The 11,450-nt window shown below is 36.4% G+C and overlaps 1 protein-coding gene across 3 annotated transcripts in view; it reads right to left on the reverse strand.

Moving 5' to 3' along the window:
• Positions 1–8,608, reverse strand: part of LOC107696545 (dyslexia-associated protein KIAA0319-like protein) — a 16,875-nt gene extending 8,267 nt beyond the window's left edge. Inside the window, exons 1-13 of one of the 3 annotated variants that reach the window (XM_016496938.1) lie at positions 8,372–8,608; positions 6,838–6,964; positions 6,596–6,713; positions 4,029–4,357; positions 2,867–3,017; positions 2,588–2,692; positions 2,413–2,510; positions 2,228–2,315; positions 2,009–2,101; positions 1,149–1,281; positions 675–903; positions 453–576; positions 219–351 (exon numbers count right to left, since the gene is read on the reverse strand). In XM_016496938.1, the coding sequence (XP_016352424.1) occupies positions 219–351; positions 453–576; positions 675–903; positions 1,149–1,281; positions 2,009–2,101; positions 2,228–2,315; positions 2,413–2,510; positions 2,588–2,692; positions 2,867–3,017; positions 4,029–4,357; positions 6,596–6,692 (1,580 nt within the window). In that variant the 5' untranslated portion in view covers positions 6,693–6,713; positions 6,838–6,964; positions 8,372–8,608. Of the gene's footprint in view, positions 1–218; positions 352–452; positions 577–674; positions 904–1,148; positions 1,282–2,008; positions 2,102–2,227; positions 2,316–2,412; positions 2,511–2,587; positions 2,693–2,803; positions 3,018–4,028; positions 4,358–6,595; positions 6,714–6,837; positions 6,965–8,371 lie in introns of all 3 variants that reach the window. The other 2 variants (XM_016496937.1, XM_016496935.1) reach the window with 2 other exon arrangements.
• Positions 8,609–11,450: the final 2,842 nt, after the last annotated feature.

Below are 11,450 nucleotides of genomic sequence, written 5' to 3' on the forward strand. Positions count from 1 at the left end.
AGAGGCGGGGCATAGAGGACCTACAATAATGTACAGTATTTGAAAAATAATGTCAACATATTCTGTTGACACAAAATAGTGATCTTTAAAATAGCATCATATGACCCCTTTAAATAAATCCAGCCCCAAAAATTTGATTTTGTACATTCAAGAAGTTCAAGAATTATAAATATACACAACAAAGATATATGCAGGGAGAGTGTGCACGTGTAACTGACTTGGTCTTTGTCCAGTGGTACGTGGCAATTTTTTGGTCATCGCTGCTCTTGCTGCCGTCCAGCGTTGTACGATCAACAGGCAGCGTCAGCTCCTTGTCTGGACCAGCATCCGCTACAGGTGGCTTGTTATTTTCTGGAGGGATTTTGCATACAGTGCTCAAGCACAAATAGCAGCTTCAAAAATAGATATACAAGTTAAATATGAATCCGAGTGCTCTGTATTTAAAAAGATACCTGGCTGGACAATGACAGTGACCTGAGCCGTGTCTTGCTGGCCAGATGAGTCGGTGACGGTTAGCTGAAAGGTGTAGTCACCCTCCTGCATGGCAGACAGCTGCAGAATGGGCGTCCTCACACCCTATGGAGAACAAAACAAAGGTGTGCTCACTAATCCACTCGTTGGCAAACATAATAAACATAAATGCCATTCGAAATAGCATTGTGTTTCTCACGTACCTGCATCTCCACCACCTTGCCTTTGCTTTCAGGACTGAGTGACCATTCGTGGGACAGATTCTCATGGTCATCAGTGCTTTGGTTGCCATACAGTGTGATATAGTTGCGTGGCAATGTGATCACTTGGTTGGGTCCAGCATTAGCTGTAGGCCTGTAGTCGGTGGCCTTGTTGACTAACAACATGGCTTGGGTTGAATTCTGAGCTCCATCCGAGTCAGTCACTGTAAGACTTTAGGAGGAAAAATAGATATAGCATAACAACCTTTCCAAACACACTTGTGGGTCACGTGTTATTTATATTTGAGTGTTTTTAAATAGTTTGCCTGAGGACAGACTGGTTTGCCAGGTTTTACAGTAGCTCTCTGATTACCGCCTAAGGTCTGAAGACTTCAGCAAAATGGTTACAGGGAGGCCCAAACAAAAGATTACTAACAGGCCAAAATGTGAATGAAAAGATGGATAAGACATACATACCTGAAGGCGTAGTTACCGGGAACCAGGTTGGTGAGAGTGAGAATAGCAGTGTCACCCGAGGCCTTTTCCTCTCTGAGCGGCCCCTTCACCTCCTCCCAATGCCACGACACCACTTTATCATCATCAGTACTCTCTAAGAAACACAAGACACATGATCACAGATATTTCATGTTACACTTTGCCACCACAGAGAATTTTAAAGAATTATTTGATAATTAAAGATTTTTCTGATATTCTGCATGATAGAACTTATATTAAAACACTTAATTTGTGTGTTATTTTGATGTTCCCATTTTAAACAATGAAACGGTCACTGCAAGTTTCACAATTAACAAATTGTCTTCAATATTCTTTCTTTTTATTAATGGTGCAGCTCTAGGATAAACCTCTAATTTGCATTACAGAACTGTTGTACTGTCAATCTGATTTCTACAGCAACATGCATAACTTACACTACCGTTCAAAAGTTTGTGGTCTGTAAGATAATAAAAAAAACCGAATACTTTTATTCATTCAGGATGCATTAAATTGATCAAAAGTCACAGTAAAATGAACACTGTTTTTTTTTAACATTCTATTTATCAAAAAATCCTGAAAAAATGTATCATGTGATACTAAAGAGTGGAGTAATGGCTGGTGAAAATGTAGCTTTGCAATCACAGGAATAAATTACATTTAAAAATATATTAAAATAGAAAATTAGAGTTATTTTAAATTGTAAAAATATTTCACAACATTATTGTTTTTACTGTATTTTTGATCAAATCGTTGAGCATAAGAGACTTCTTTCAAAAACATTATAACATGCTATTATAAGGATAAAACAACATTAAAATTGGTTTAATAAATTTGATACGCACGACTGCCATCAATCACAGTGGAGCTTGTAGGCAAGGAAATCTCCTGGTACTTTGGAGAAACCACAGCAACAGGTGGCTTATTTACTCGTGGCTCTATAGAAAGCAAGAAACACAGGACAGGACATATTTTATGTGACATTTATACGGGCTGCCCAAACAGTGCGCAAGTCTGAAAACTGAATCCAGTACAATTAGCAAGTACATCAATACTAAAGTTACCTGGTTTGACAGTAACGTTGACATATCCCTCCCCATGAGCACCGTCACCATCCACTACCACTTCAAACTCATAGAGGCCTACTGTCAGCTAAGGGAAACATTGTTCAGAAATATTAGGAAAGTTTACAATATAAAAAGTCAAGCCTTTCAGACAATAAAAGAGTGAGAGACCCATTTTTATGTACCTTACTGAGCTTAAGCGTCTTGCTGTGTTTACCCTCCATTTCTCCACTGTAGTCTTTTGGATGTGTCCTCAAACGCCAGTCAAAGGCATAGTTAGCCCCTAAAGGAATTAACAAAGAAATTAATACAAAGATCAAGGAGGAAGAGCTAATTGCAATGGCTTATTTAGAGCAGTACCTGAAGGGGGTGCTGGCACTACGAAAGCATTGAGCTCCACCTCATTGCGCGGTAAAGTGACCTCCACATTGTGGCCAGCAGACACAACCAGCTCTCGCACTGTTACTTAAAACAAATGACATTACACAAGATTTGAATGCATCACAGATAAGTCTGCTTTGTAAAATAGACACTGATTTTTTCATTGACATGATTATAGAGAGCAGCATGATGTACTAGCTGGTGTTGTTGGTGGAGTCACGGAATGGGTGTCAGATGTGGACTGTGGTGACTGATTACTGTTGTTCAATGCTGAATGATCCAAAGTGTCTGTATCCAGTGTTGAATTATGCTCAGATGCTGAGACAGCTGCCTGTTCGCCACTGTCACTGGTGGACTGGATGGTGGTCTCACTCGCTGTGGGTTTCACAGACAAGCCCTGTTCTATTTCCTGTGAGGGTGAATATATCAGTTAGTTCACAGTGATATGCTGCAAATCAAGTGGTAAAGTGTAAAATTATGCTTTAGGGCAGTGATACCAAAATTCTATACTATTTTTCTAAATAAATTAAAAATAAACATTCTTACATTTCAAAAAATATCCCCTTTTTTTTTTTAAATACCACGAGTTACCACAGCATTATAATGTACAGTATAAAAATGCATATTAATATTTGCTATCACATTGAACAGTGTTTTTAAATGATTTACTTTCATTATTATAAATTACAGGATTAATATAAATCTTTATTAAATACAAATAATTAAACATTCAATTAAAAATAAAATCTTAAATAATTATTTTGTTCTTAAAAAATTAACTCAGTAGATAATGGCAAAGGTAAGCTAAATGTAAAAATATAGGAAGTGAAAATGCAGAATTAAATATCCAATATCGTACAATATATATACTCTGCAAATCAACGGTTAAAGTGCAAAATTGTATGCTTTATAACAGTGATATAAAATTCTATACTATTTTGTCCAAATAAATGAGAAAATTCCTAATTTTAAATGCCACAGGTCACCTCAACATTATTACATACAGTAAAAATGCATATAAAAACATATTTAACAGTGTTATTTGTTTTTTATTTTCTATTAAATATTAAATTAAATAACATAAATATTAAATTAAATAAAATATTAATTATTTTTGTTTAAAACATTTTTTTTAAACAAGCATTAGATGCTGACAATGGTCAAATGTAAATGTCTAAATGCCCAATATCTGACAGTATACTTATGCTGCAAATCAACAGTTAAAGTGGAAGTTTTATGCTTTAGAATAGTGGGTCTCGTTTACTAACTCGGATAATCCAGATTCATCAACATTAGAATAAGGATCATAACAAGCATACTCATCTTTCCACTTTAAATGTTTAAAACATTTATTAGCATGCACTTATTAGTGAATGATACCCACTGCTAAAGTCCTTTGAGATCATATAATACAGCTTACATGCTCTGTTTCCCTGATTACTCTGATGTCCTCAGCATTTCGAGTTTTCCTGCGCATGCTCTTGTTCAGCTGCTGCAGAAGCCCTAGAGATTTTCTATGTGGCTGAGGAAGCCACGTAATGGAGCAGCCCTCTTTTCGAGCACAGGCCAGTAACACACAGTGTCCACCAAGACTCCACACAGCACCGCAGGAGGGATTCATACAGCAGAATTCCCAGCACCGAGGCCCTCCCCCATCCACTGCCAGGGGCTGCCAGCCCAGACCAATGACGCTGCTCCAGTGAATACCCAGTACACCCCCCGTTACTGTGCATATGCTGGCCGAAACCCCTGAGACATACAAGGCAAAAACAAAGGTTAACAAGGGAGAAACAGACCTGAGAAAAAGAAAGGATTACTAAATATGGCAAAGCTATGGCAATAAAGTATCAGTGTTTTGGACTGTATGCACGGGGATATCAGGATAACTGATAAATGGCTGATATACTACCCCATTTTTTCTAAATAAATGAATAAATCAACAAATCAATTATATTTATTATATTTTTTTATTAAATGAAATAACGTAAATATTAAATGAAATAAAATATTAATTATTTTTGTTTAAAAAAATTAACTGAAACAAGCATTAGATGCTGACAATGGTAAAATGTAAATGTCTAAATGTAAAAATATAGGAAATAAGCATGCACAATTAAATATCCAATATCGGACAGTATACTTATGCTGAAAATCAACAGTTCTTATTTTGAAAAAAAACTTGCTATGTGTACTATCTATCTATCTATCTATATATATGTCTGCCCTCCACTAATATTGGCACCCTTGGTAAATTTGAGCAAAGGCAGCTGTGAAAATAAATCTGCATAATTTATCTTTTTGATTTTTCATTCAAAAAATTCTAACCTTTCATTGAAGTAAAACAATTGAAAGTGGGGGGAAACTCACATTATGAAATATATGTTTTTCTCCAATGCATGTTGGCCACAATTATTGGCACCCCTAGAAATTCTTTTGAGTAAAATATCTCTGAAGTATATTCCCATTCATACCTCCATTTTTTTAGCACAACAGGGTGACTAGGAGCATGAAATTGTCCAGCCATGGACAATGTTCCACAGGAATATACTTATGAGGAACACAAAGGCCAAATTCCCTTAATCATCCATCATAAAGTGTAAAACCAAATAATGTAGTTCTGATGTGCAGAACAAAATTATTGAGCTTCACAAAATAGAAAGTGGCTGTAAAAAAATAGATAAAGCATTGAAAATCCCCATTTCCACCATCAGGGCAATAATTAAGAAGTTCCAATCAGCTAAAGATGTTACAAATCTGCGTGGAAGAGGACGTGTGTCTATATCGTCCTAATGCACGGTGAGGAGGAGAGTTTGAGTGGCCAAAGACTCTACAAGGATCACAGCTGGATAATTGCAGAGATTAGTTGAGTCTTGGGGTCAGAAAGCCTAAAAAAATATCAAACTGCCCATCCATCACCACATGTTGTTCAGGAGGGTTTCAAGAAAAATCCTCCTTGCTCATCCAAAAACAAACTCCAGCATATTCAGTTGTCAGACACGATTGGAACTTCAAACGGGACTGGCTTCTATGTTTGATGCAAACAGGGATAAAAATGACCCCATGTCCACAGTTACATATACTGCTGGATCTTTAATGTTGTGTGCCTATTTTTCTGCCAGAGATCCTGGACATCTTGTTCAGATACATGGTATCATGGATTCTATCAAATACCAACAGATAAAAATCTAAACCCAAGTGCCTCTTCTTATAATGGGCCGTGGTTGGATCTTCCATCAGGAAAATGATCCAAAACAAACATCAAAATGTGTCACTGAGAACAAAATGAAGTTTCTGCCATGGCCGTCTCAGTTCCCTGACCTGAACATGAGTGGGGTGAACTGAAGAGAAGCACCACCAACATGAAGCTGGGAACCTGAAGGATCTGGAGAGATTTCTGTATGAAGGAATGTTCTCTGACCTCTTGTTATTAGAGAAGAAAAGTCAGAGCTGTTATCTTGGGAAAAGGTCATTTTCACAGCCACCTTTGCTCATATTTACCAAGAGTGCCAATATTAATGGAGGGCACTGTATATTCCAAGATTTGCTATTGCGTTTAGGTGTTAAGTTTTCAATCATTTTAATTATTTAGTATTAAATTAATTCATTCATACTGATTACTATTATTAAGTTCAATAAAATAATTAAATGAATAATAAACACAATATTAAATAATTATTTGTTTTATAAATAATTTATATTAACTGAGCATAAGGTAAGGGCAAATATATTCTACATTCTAAAATAGGGCAAATGAGCATGGACAATTAAATATCCAATATCAGATGATATATATCCAACATCCAACTAGTCGATTAATGATGCCGACAAGTGTTTTTTAGTTTTGATATTTTTAGCTGTGTTGTTTTAATGTCGTTCTGTGCTGTTCGCACACATTTGTCTGCTTTCACCATTCTTCTGCCACGGATTTTGAAATATTTCATACAGAGATCACAGATCTCCAGGAAAAAATCTACGCGACCTGCTTACCAGAGACTGAGCAGAGAAAACACAGACAGCCCAGGTACAGTGAGGTAAATAGGACGGGCCATTTCCACCTGTGCATCCTTGGCTCCGCACTGGGCATCTTTCAACTAAGCGCGAGGACCTTGGAAAGAAAAAGACAAGTCACACAGCCAATTCACCTGACCTATGTTAAACAACAACCTAGACTACAACACACATTAGTTTGCTTTAAGTCAACTAAAAGTTGCTTAGAATGTTTGTCATACCTTTCCCTAAAAACGATACAGAAATCCCAGCAATACAGGGAGGCAAATGATGTGAGATGTGAGCAGACAGATGAAAAGTCGTCCACACAAACACCGCCCAAAGCCACAGCCACATGGCACCTCAGCGCTGTGTAAATACAGGGTATTTCTGTTACAAACAACTTATATTAAGCTTATCTCAGTTATGTTAACAAAATCAACGGCATTTTATCTACTTAAGTGTCCTAATCTAATTCAAAAAAAATGTTTGGGTGATGCCACATTTAAAAAAATTAATTAATTAATAAAATAATACAAATTAAAATAATTTAATATAAATAAATATAAGAAATAACCTAGGTTAAAAATAACATTCCCAAATATCAAACCTCAAAAAAGATCTTTCAAGATATACTATATTACTCCACAAACAGTACAACATTTAGATGAGAACTTCTCAAAATGACAAACAAACAATGGCTGGCATTATCAGGATGCAAAGGAATGAAAAAGATTACGATTCAAAAATGATGATTCTGTCATTTAAATCACTGGCATATTGTTCCAAACCTGTATGACTTTCAATCTCCTGTGAAACACAAAAGGAGATGTTTGACAAAAATTACAGTTGCGGTCATTTTTCATTTTCGGCATTATTTTACACATTATGAAAGCGAAAGATGACTGAAGCTGTCACTCTGCCTTTCTTTTGTTTTTCATACAAGAAAGAAATTAACTATTCCATTAACACGTTAGACATTTTTCTACATGAACCTCATTTATTTAAACCTACGTTTATTCATTTCAAAATAATACCAAGAGAGTTACCAGAGCACCCTGGTTTTGATGTTATGATGGACAGACAAGTCTGTCAGCCAAATTATAGTTCAACGCGTCGCGACCGTGATGTGAACAGTACATGACAGTCGAAGCTGACGCGTCGCATTAAAGACGGGTTTGTGAACAAGACAAGGAAGCGAGCAGGTGTAAAGATCCGGGCTGGCAAACTGTCATCACAGGCCAACACAAACACAGTACAACGCACTGGGTAAACGGATTCACAAAACCCCTGGGGTTTATTTATTTTCCGTAGGAGCGCACGCTGAGTTAACTCATTTAACTGAGCGACCGGGAAATTAAAGATGTCGATGAACAGTTAATCATTTAAAGGATGACATTAATCACATTCGGTGTTTAAATTAAACCTAAAATTGGCATGTCAGTTCAGAATCTAAATGCGATTTACACGATTACACCTGCAAGTTGGAAACGCTCAACCTGCGCACAGCTGCGTACTGCATTAGTAACCCCAAAAAATGTCACATTTCGTCGATATTGTTTATTTAGCTGATTTTCATGCATGATTGGTTGAAGCTCGCGCGCATAAGGCAGTTTTGGTGATTACCGGTTGACAACCCATGGACAGGTTGCTAACAGCTGTTTAGTCTTGGTTGATATGAAATAACTCACGAATGAGCGAACACCATCGCGCGACTCTGTATATTTATCGATATGTTGCGCTCAGTGACAACCAGCGTAAAATAATGTCACTCACCTGCTCACTGTCAGTCAGATTTCTGTAGCACAAAATGACATTTGACACTTCCAGCAGCAGGACCTGTTTTAATCTCGATCTGGGTCATTAATCTCTCGCAATCACACCTTCCCACGGAAACAGACCACAGCTCACAGCGAACCAGCGCATGCCGCCCCGCACACCGAGTTGTCATTTTGAAAATGAAGTGTTCGATCGCAAAATAGAACTGAAACTTTAATGATAATCATGACTATATTAAGTTATCAATAGAATTAGAGTTATAACAGAGTTGTAATAATACTATTCATTTTATAAAGCAATAAAGATGCCACTCACAAACATGGCCGAAAACATTCTCCGAAACGTCACTTCCGATTTTAATTTCCAAAAACATATGATTAACATAATATGAAATATAGGGTAGCATGTATTTCAATTAATTATCGATCGATCGTTTGAGAGAGAGAGAGAGACAGAGAGAGAGATGACCTAACAAAAACATAATATTGTGTTATAATATAGAAAATGTATTAATCTGCAATGCCTAAAAAATATATTTAATTATTTCATTATTTAAATGTCAATTTAGGGTTAAGATATGTAGCCTATTAAACCATTAATGTATACAAATTGACCTGTAAAAACTGCTTTTATTTGTATACGTTTTTCACGTAGAATTAATAGCTATAATTACTATAACTATAATTGTGGCTTCATTTTTATGAGACCAAAAATAAAATAAAATAAACTCTGTTAATTCTGAGCATAGGCAAAATGTGAGAACCTTAATTTATTTTATTTTATCTTATCTATATGGTACGCAAATTGTTTATTTTTAATAATCATACTGTAGACATCATTTCACCACACCAGAGAGCGCTGTCTTTCTTACGTGCTGAGTTTTAGCTCTAGCTCTGAACAGTCTCATATGGAACACTACACCACATGGAAATTTTGACTGTGGCCTGTTTTCCTCCATCTGTCCCTGTTTAATGTAAATACCAGAGGCTAAATGCAAGCTCATGTACATACAGTATATACAGTGATAGAGTAAAGGTTTTGGACTTTGGGCTGTGTGAAATTAGTTTTGTAGACAAATATAAATGGTATCTACGTATGACAAAAATGCAATACAAAAAAGTAATAACAACATTAATATCATTTTATAGGAATGAGCTGGAGAAGATAGCAAAGAAAAAGCAGTGCTCTCATGAACTGTCTGAGAGAACGCCAAGAGTGTAATCTAGGCAAAGGGTGGTTTTTAAAAAAAGGCAGATGGTTTTGATTCATTTACATTTTGCATGCTACATAATTCACATATTTCACTTTTGTTATTTCATAGTTTGAAGGATTTTATTGTTTTTCTAAAACAGTAATAATAAAAAGAATGAGTAGGTGTGCCCAAATAGAGTATTTGCATATAGTTCTTTCAAGCTATAGCTAAAACGCACATATCCTGGAAGTATAAACAGGAAGCACACAGAATGCTGCATGTCCCGAGGAAACATCTAGGGCAGTAGGCAGGAATGAGTTGGAATGAGTTGGGGTGGGGTTAGGGGTTATCAGTGATATCATATCTGTCCATAAGGACAAAAAAGATTGTCACTGTTTGCTTGCTTCAAAGGATTTACAGCCCTTTGGAAGAACTGATACAGCATCATCAAGGTCAGGGGTCAAAGCAGGGGCAGGGCTCTATATCAGTAACCTCAGAAAAGCCCTTAAACCATCTGTGTATTCAACAGTACAGGTTTCTCAAGTGAATTCATCTGTTTTACCACTTGAAGCCTAAATATCCCTATGTCACTTGTGACATGATGATTTCAGATCAGGAATATGCTTTGTTCTTGTGCATACTTTGCATTGGCCATGAACTGTTGCAGAAGGATATTTACATATGACTGTGAAAGGAACAGAGCAGGAGATTAAAAGCATGTCAGGCCGCAAGGATGGGTACTCTATTTGAGCAGTGAATCTTACAATGACTTTGGGAAAGCAGGTTTTTCCTGATGACATTATTTTATTGTTACATAATAGTTCACCCCAAAATGAAAATTCTGTTCACTCATTTACTCACCCTGGTATTAAGAAAACTGTATCTGGAACTGAGGCAATGAGTAAAGATGGGATATTGCAAATCAAGTACTTTCAGGACATCCTGGGCCAGCAAAGTGGCTGCCACTGAGACGAATAGGAATGCTATTGGATAGCTTTGTCAAGATATCATACACCTTCTTTAGTTTACAGAGCCTAAGGTTGTCTCCAAGACCAGTTTGATTTCAGTCAAATCTGTCAGGTAGTATTTTATATACTTAATTCATATATTACTTTTAATAACCCGACTATATTCCCAGCTAAGTATGTTCTAAGAATGTTTTGATAATGTTCCCAGTAATTTATGGAAAAGTTATTTCTGAATGTTCTCAGAACTTTCAAAATGTCCAGTTTAAAAAAAAAAATTAAAAGTTTTTTTTTTTTTTTTACATTAACTGTCGAAGCTAGTCCTATCAATCCATTTTGACTAATAGCAAAAAAATGTATCCTACCTTTTCCTAGCCATCTATGCGGTATAATCTTTGTTTAACTAGATTCAGAGTCTTCCCACAAACTCTTTAGCTATCGTGTGCTGAAAGCTGCTGCTCTTGAAAGCCTGACGGCAATGAACTGCAGAAACAGTCTACTGGCTAGACTGACATGAAATAGTTCCATTCTTAAAGGGGTGCTATTATGCTTTTTCACTTTTTCAACTTTAGTTACTCTGTAATGCTGCTGTTTGAGCATCAAAAAGATCTGCAAAGTTACAAAGCTCAAAGTCCACTTCAAAAGGAGATATTTTATTTAACAGAAATCACTTTTCAAAAACTACAACGAACAACTCGTTTGGACTACAACGCATATTTTCCGGGATTTGTGATATCACAAATATCGACGAATGGGATGAGACCTGGTTGAGCTGCATTAGAGAAGGCAACGAGTGTTATCACTATGTCAGAGACACGCTAGCTTTCCCAAGGCAGACGAACGTAGAGTGGCTACAATCATCCGGGTTTAAATCGTGCTCAAATTGATTTGATTTTGACGCAATATTTACACTGAAGCT

The sequence above is a fragment of the Sinocyclocheilus anshuiensis genome, unplaced genomic scaffold, assembly GCF_001515605.1.
Source record: "Sinocyclocheilus anshuiensis isolate Anshui unplaced genomic scaffold, SAMN03320099.WGS_v1.1 scaffold590, whole genome shotgun sequence".
In the NCBI taxonomy this organism is placed as follows: Eukaryota; Metazoa; Chordata; class Actinopteri; order Cypriniformes; family Cyprinidae; genus Sinocyclocheilus; species Sinocyclocheilus anshuiensis.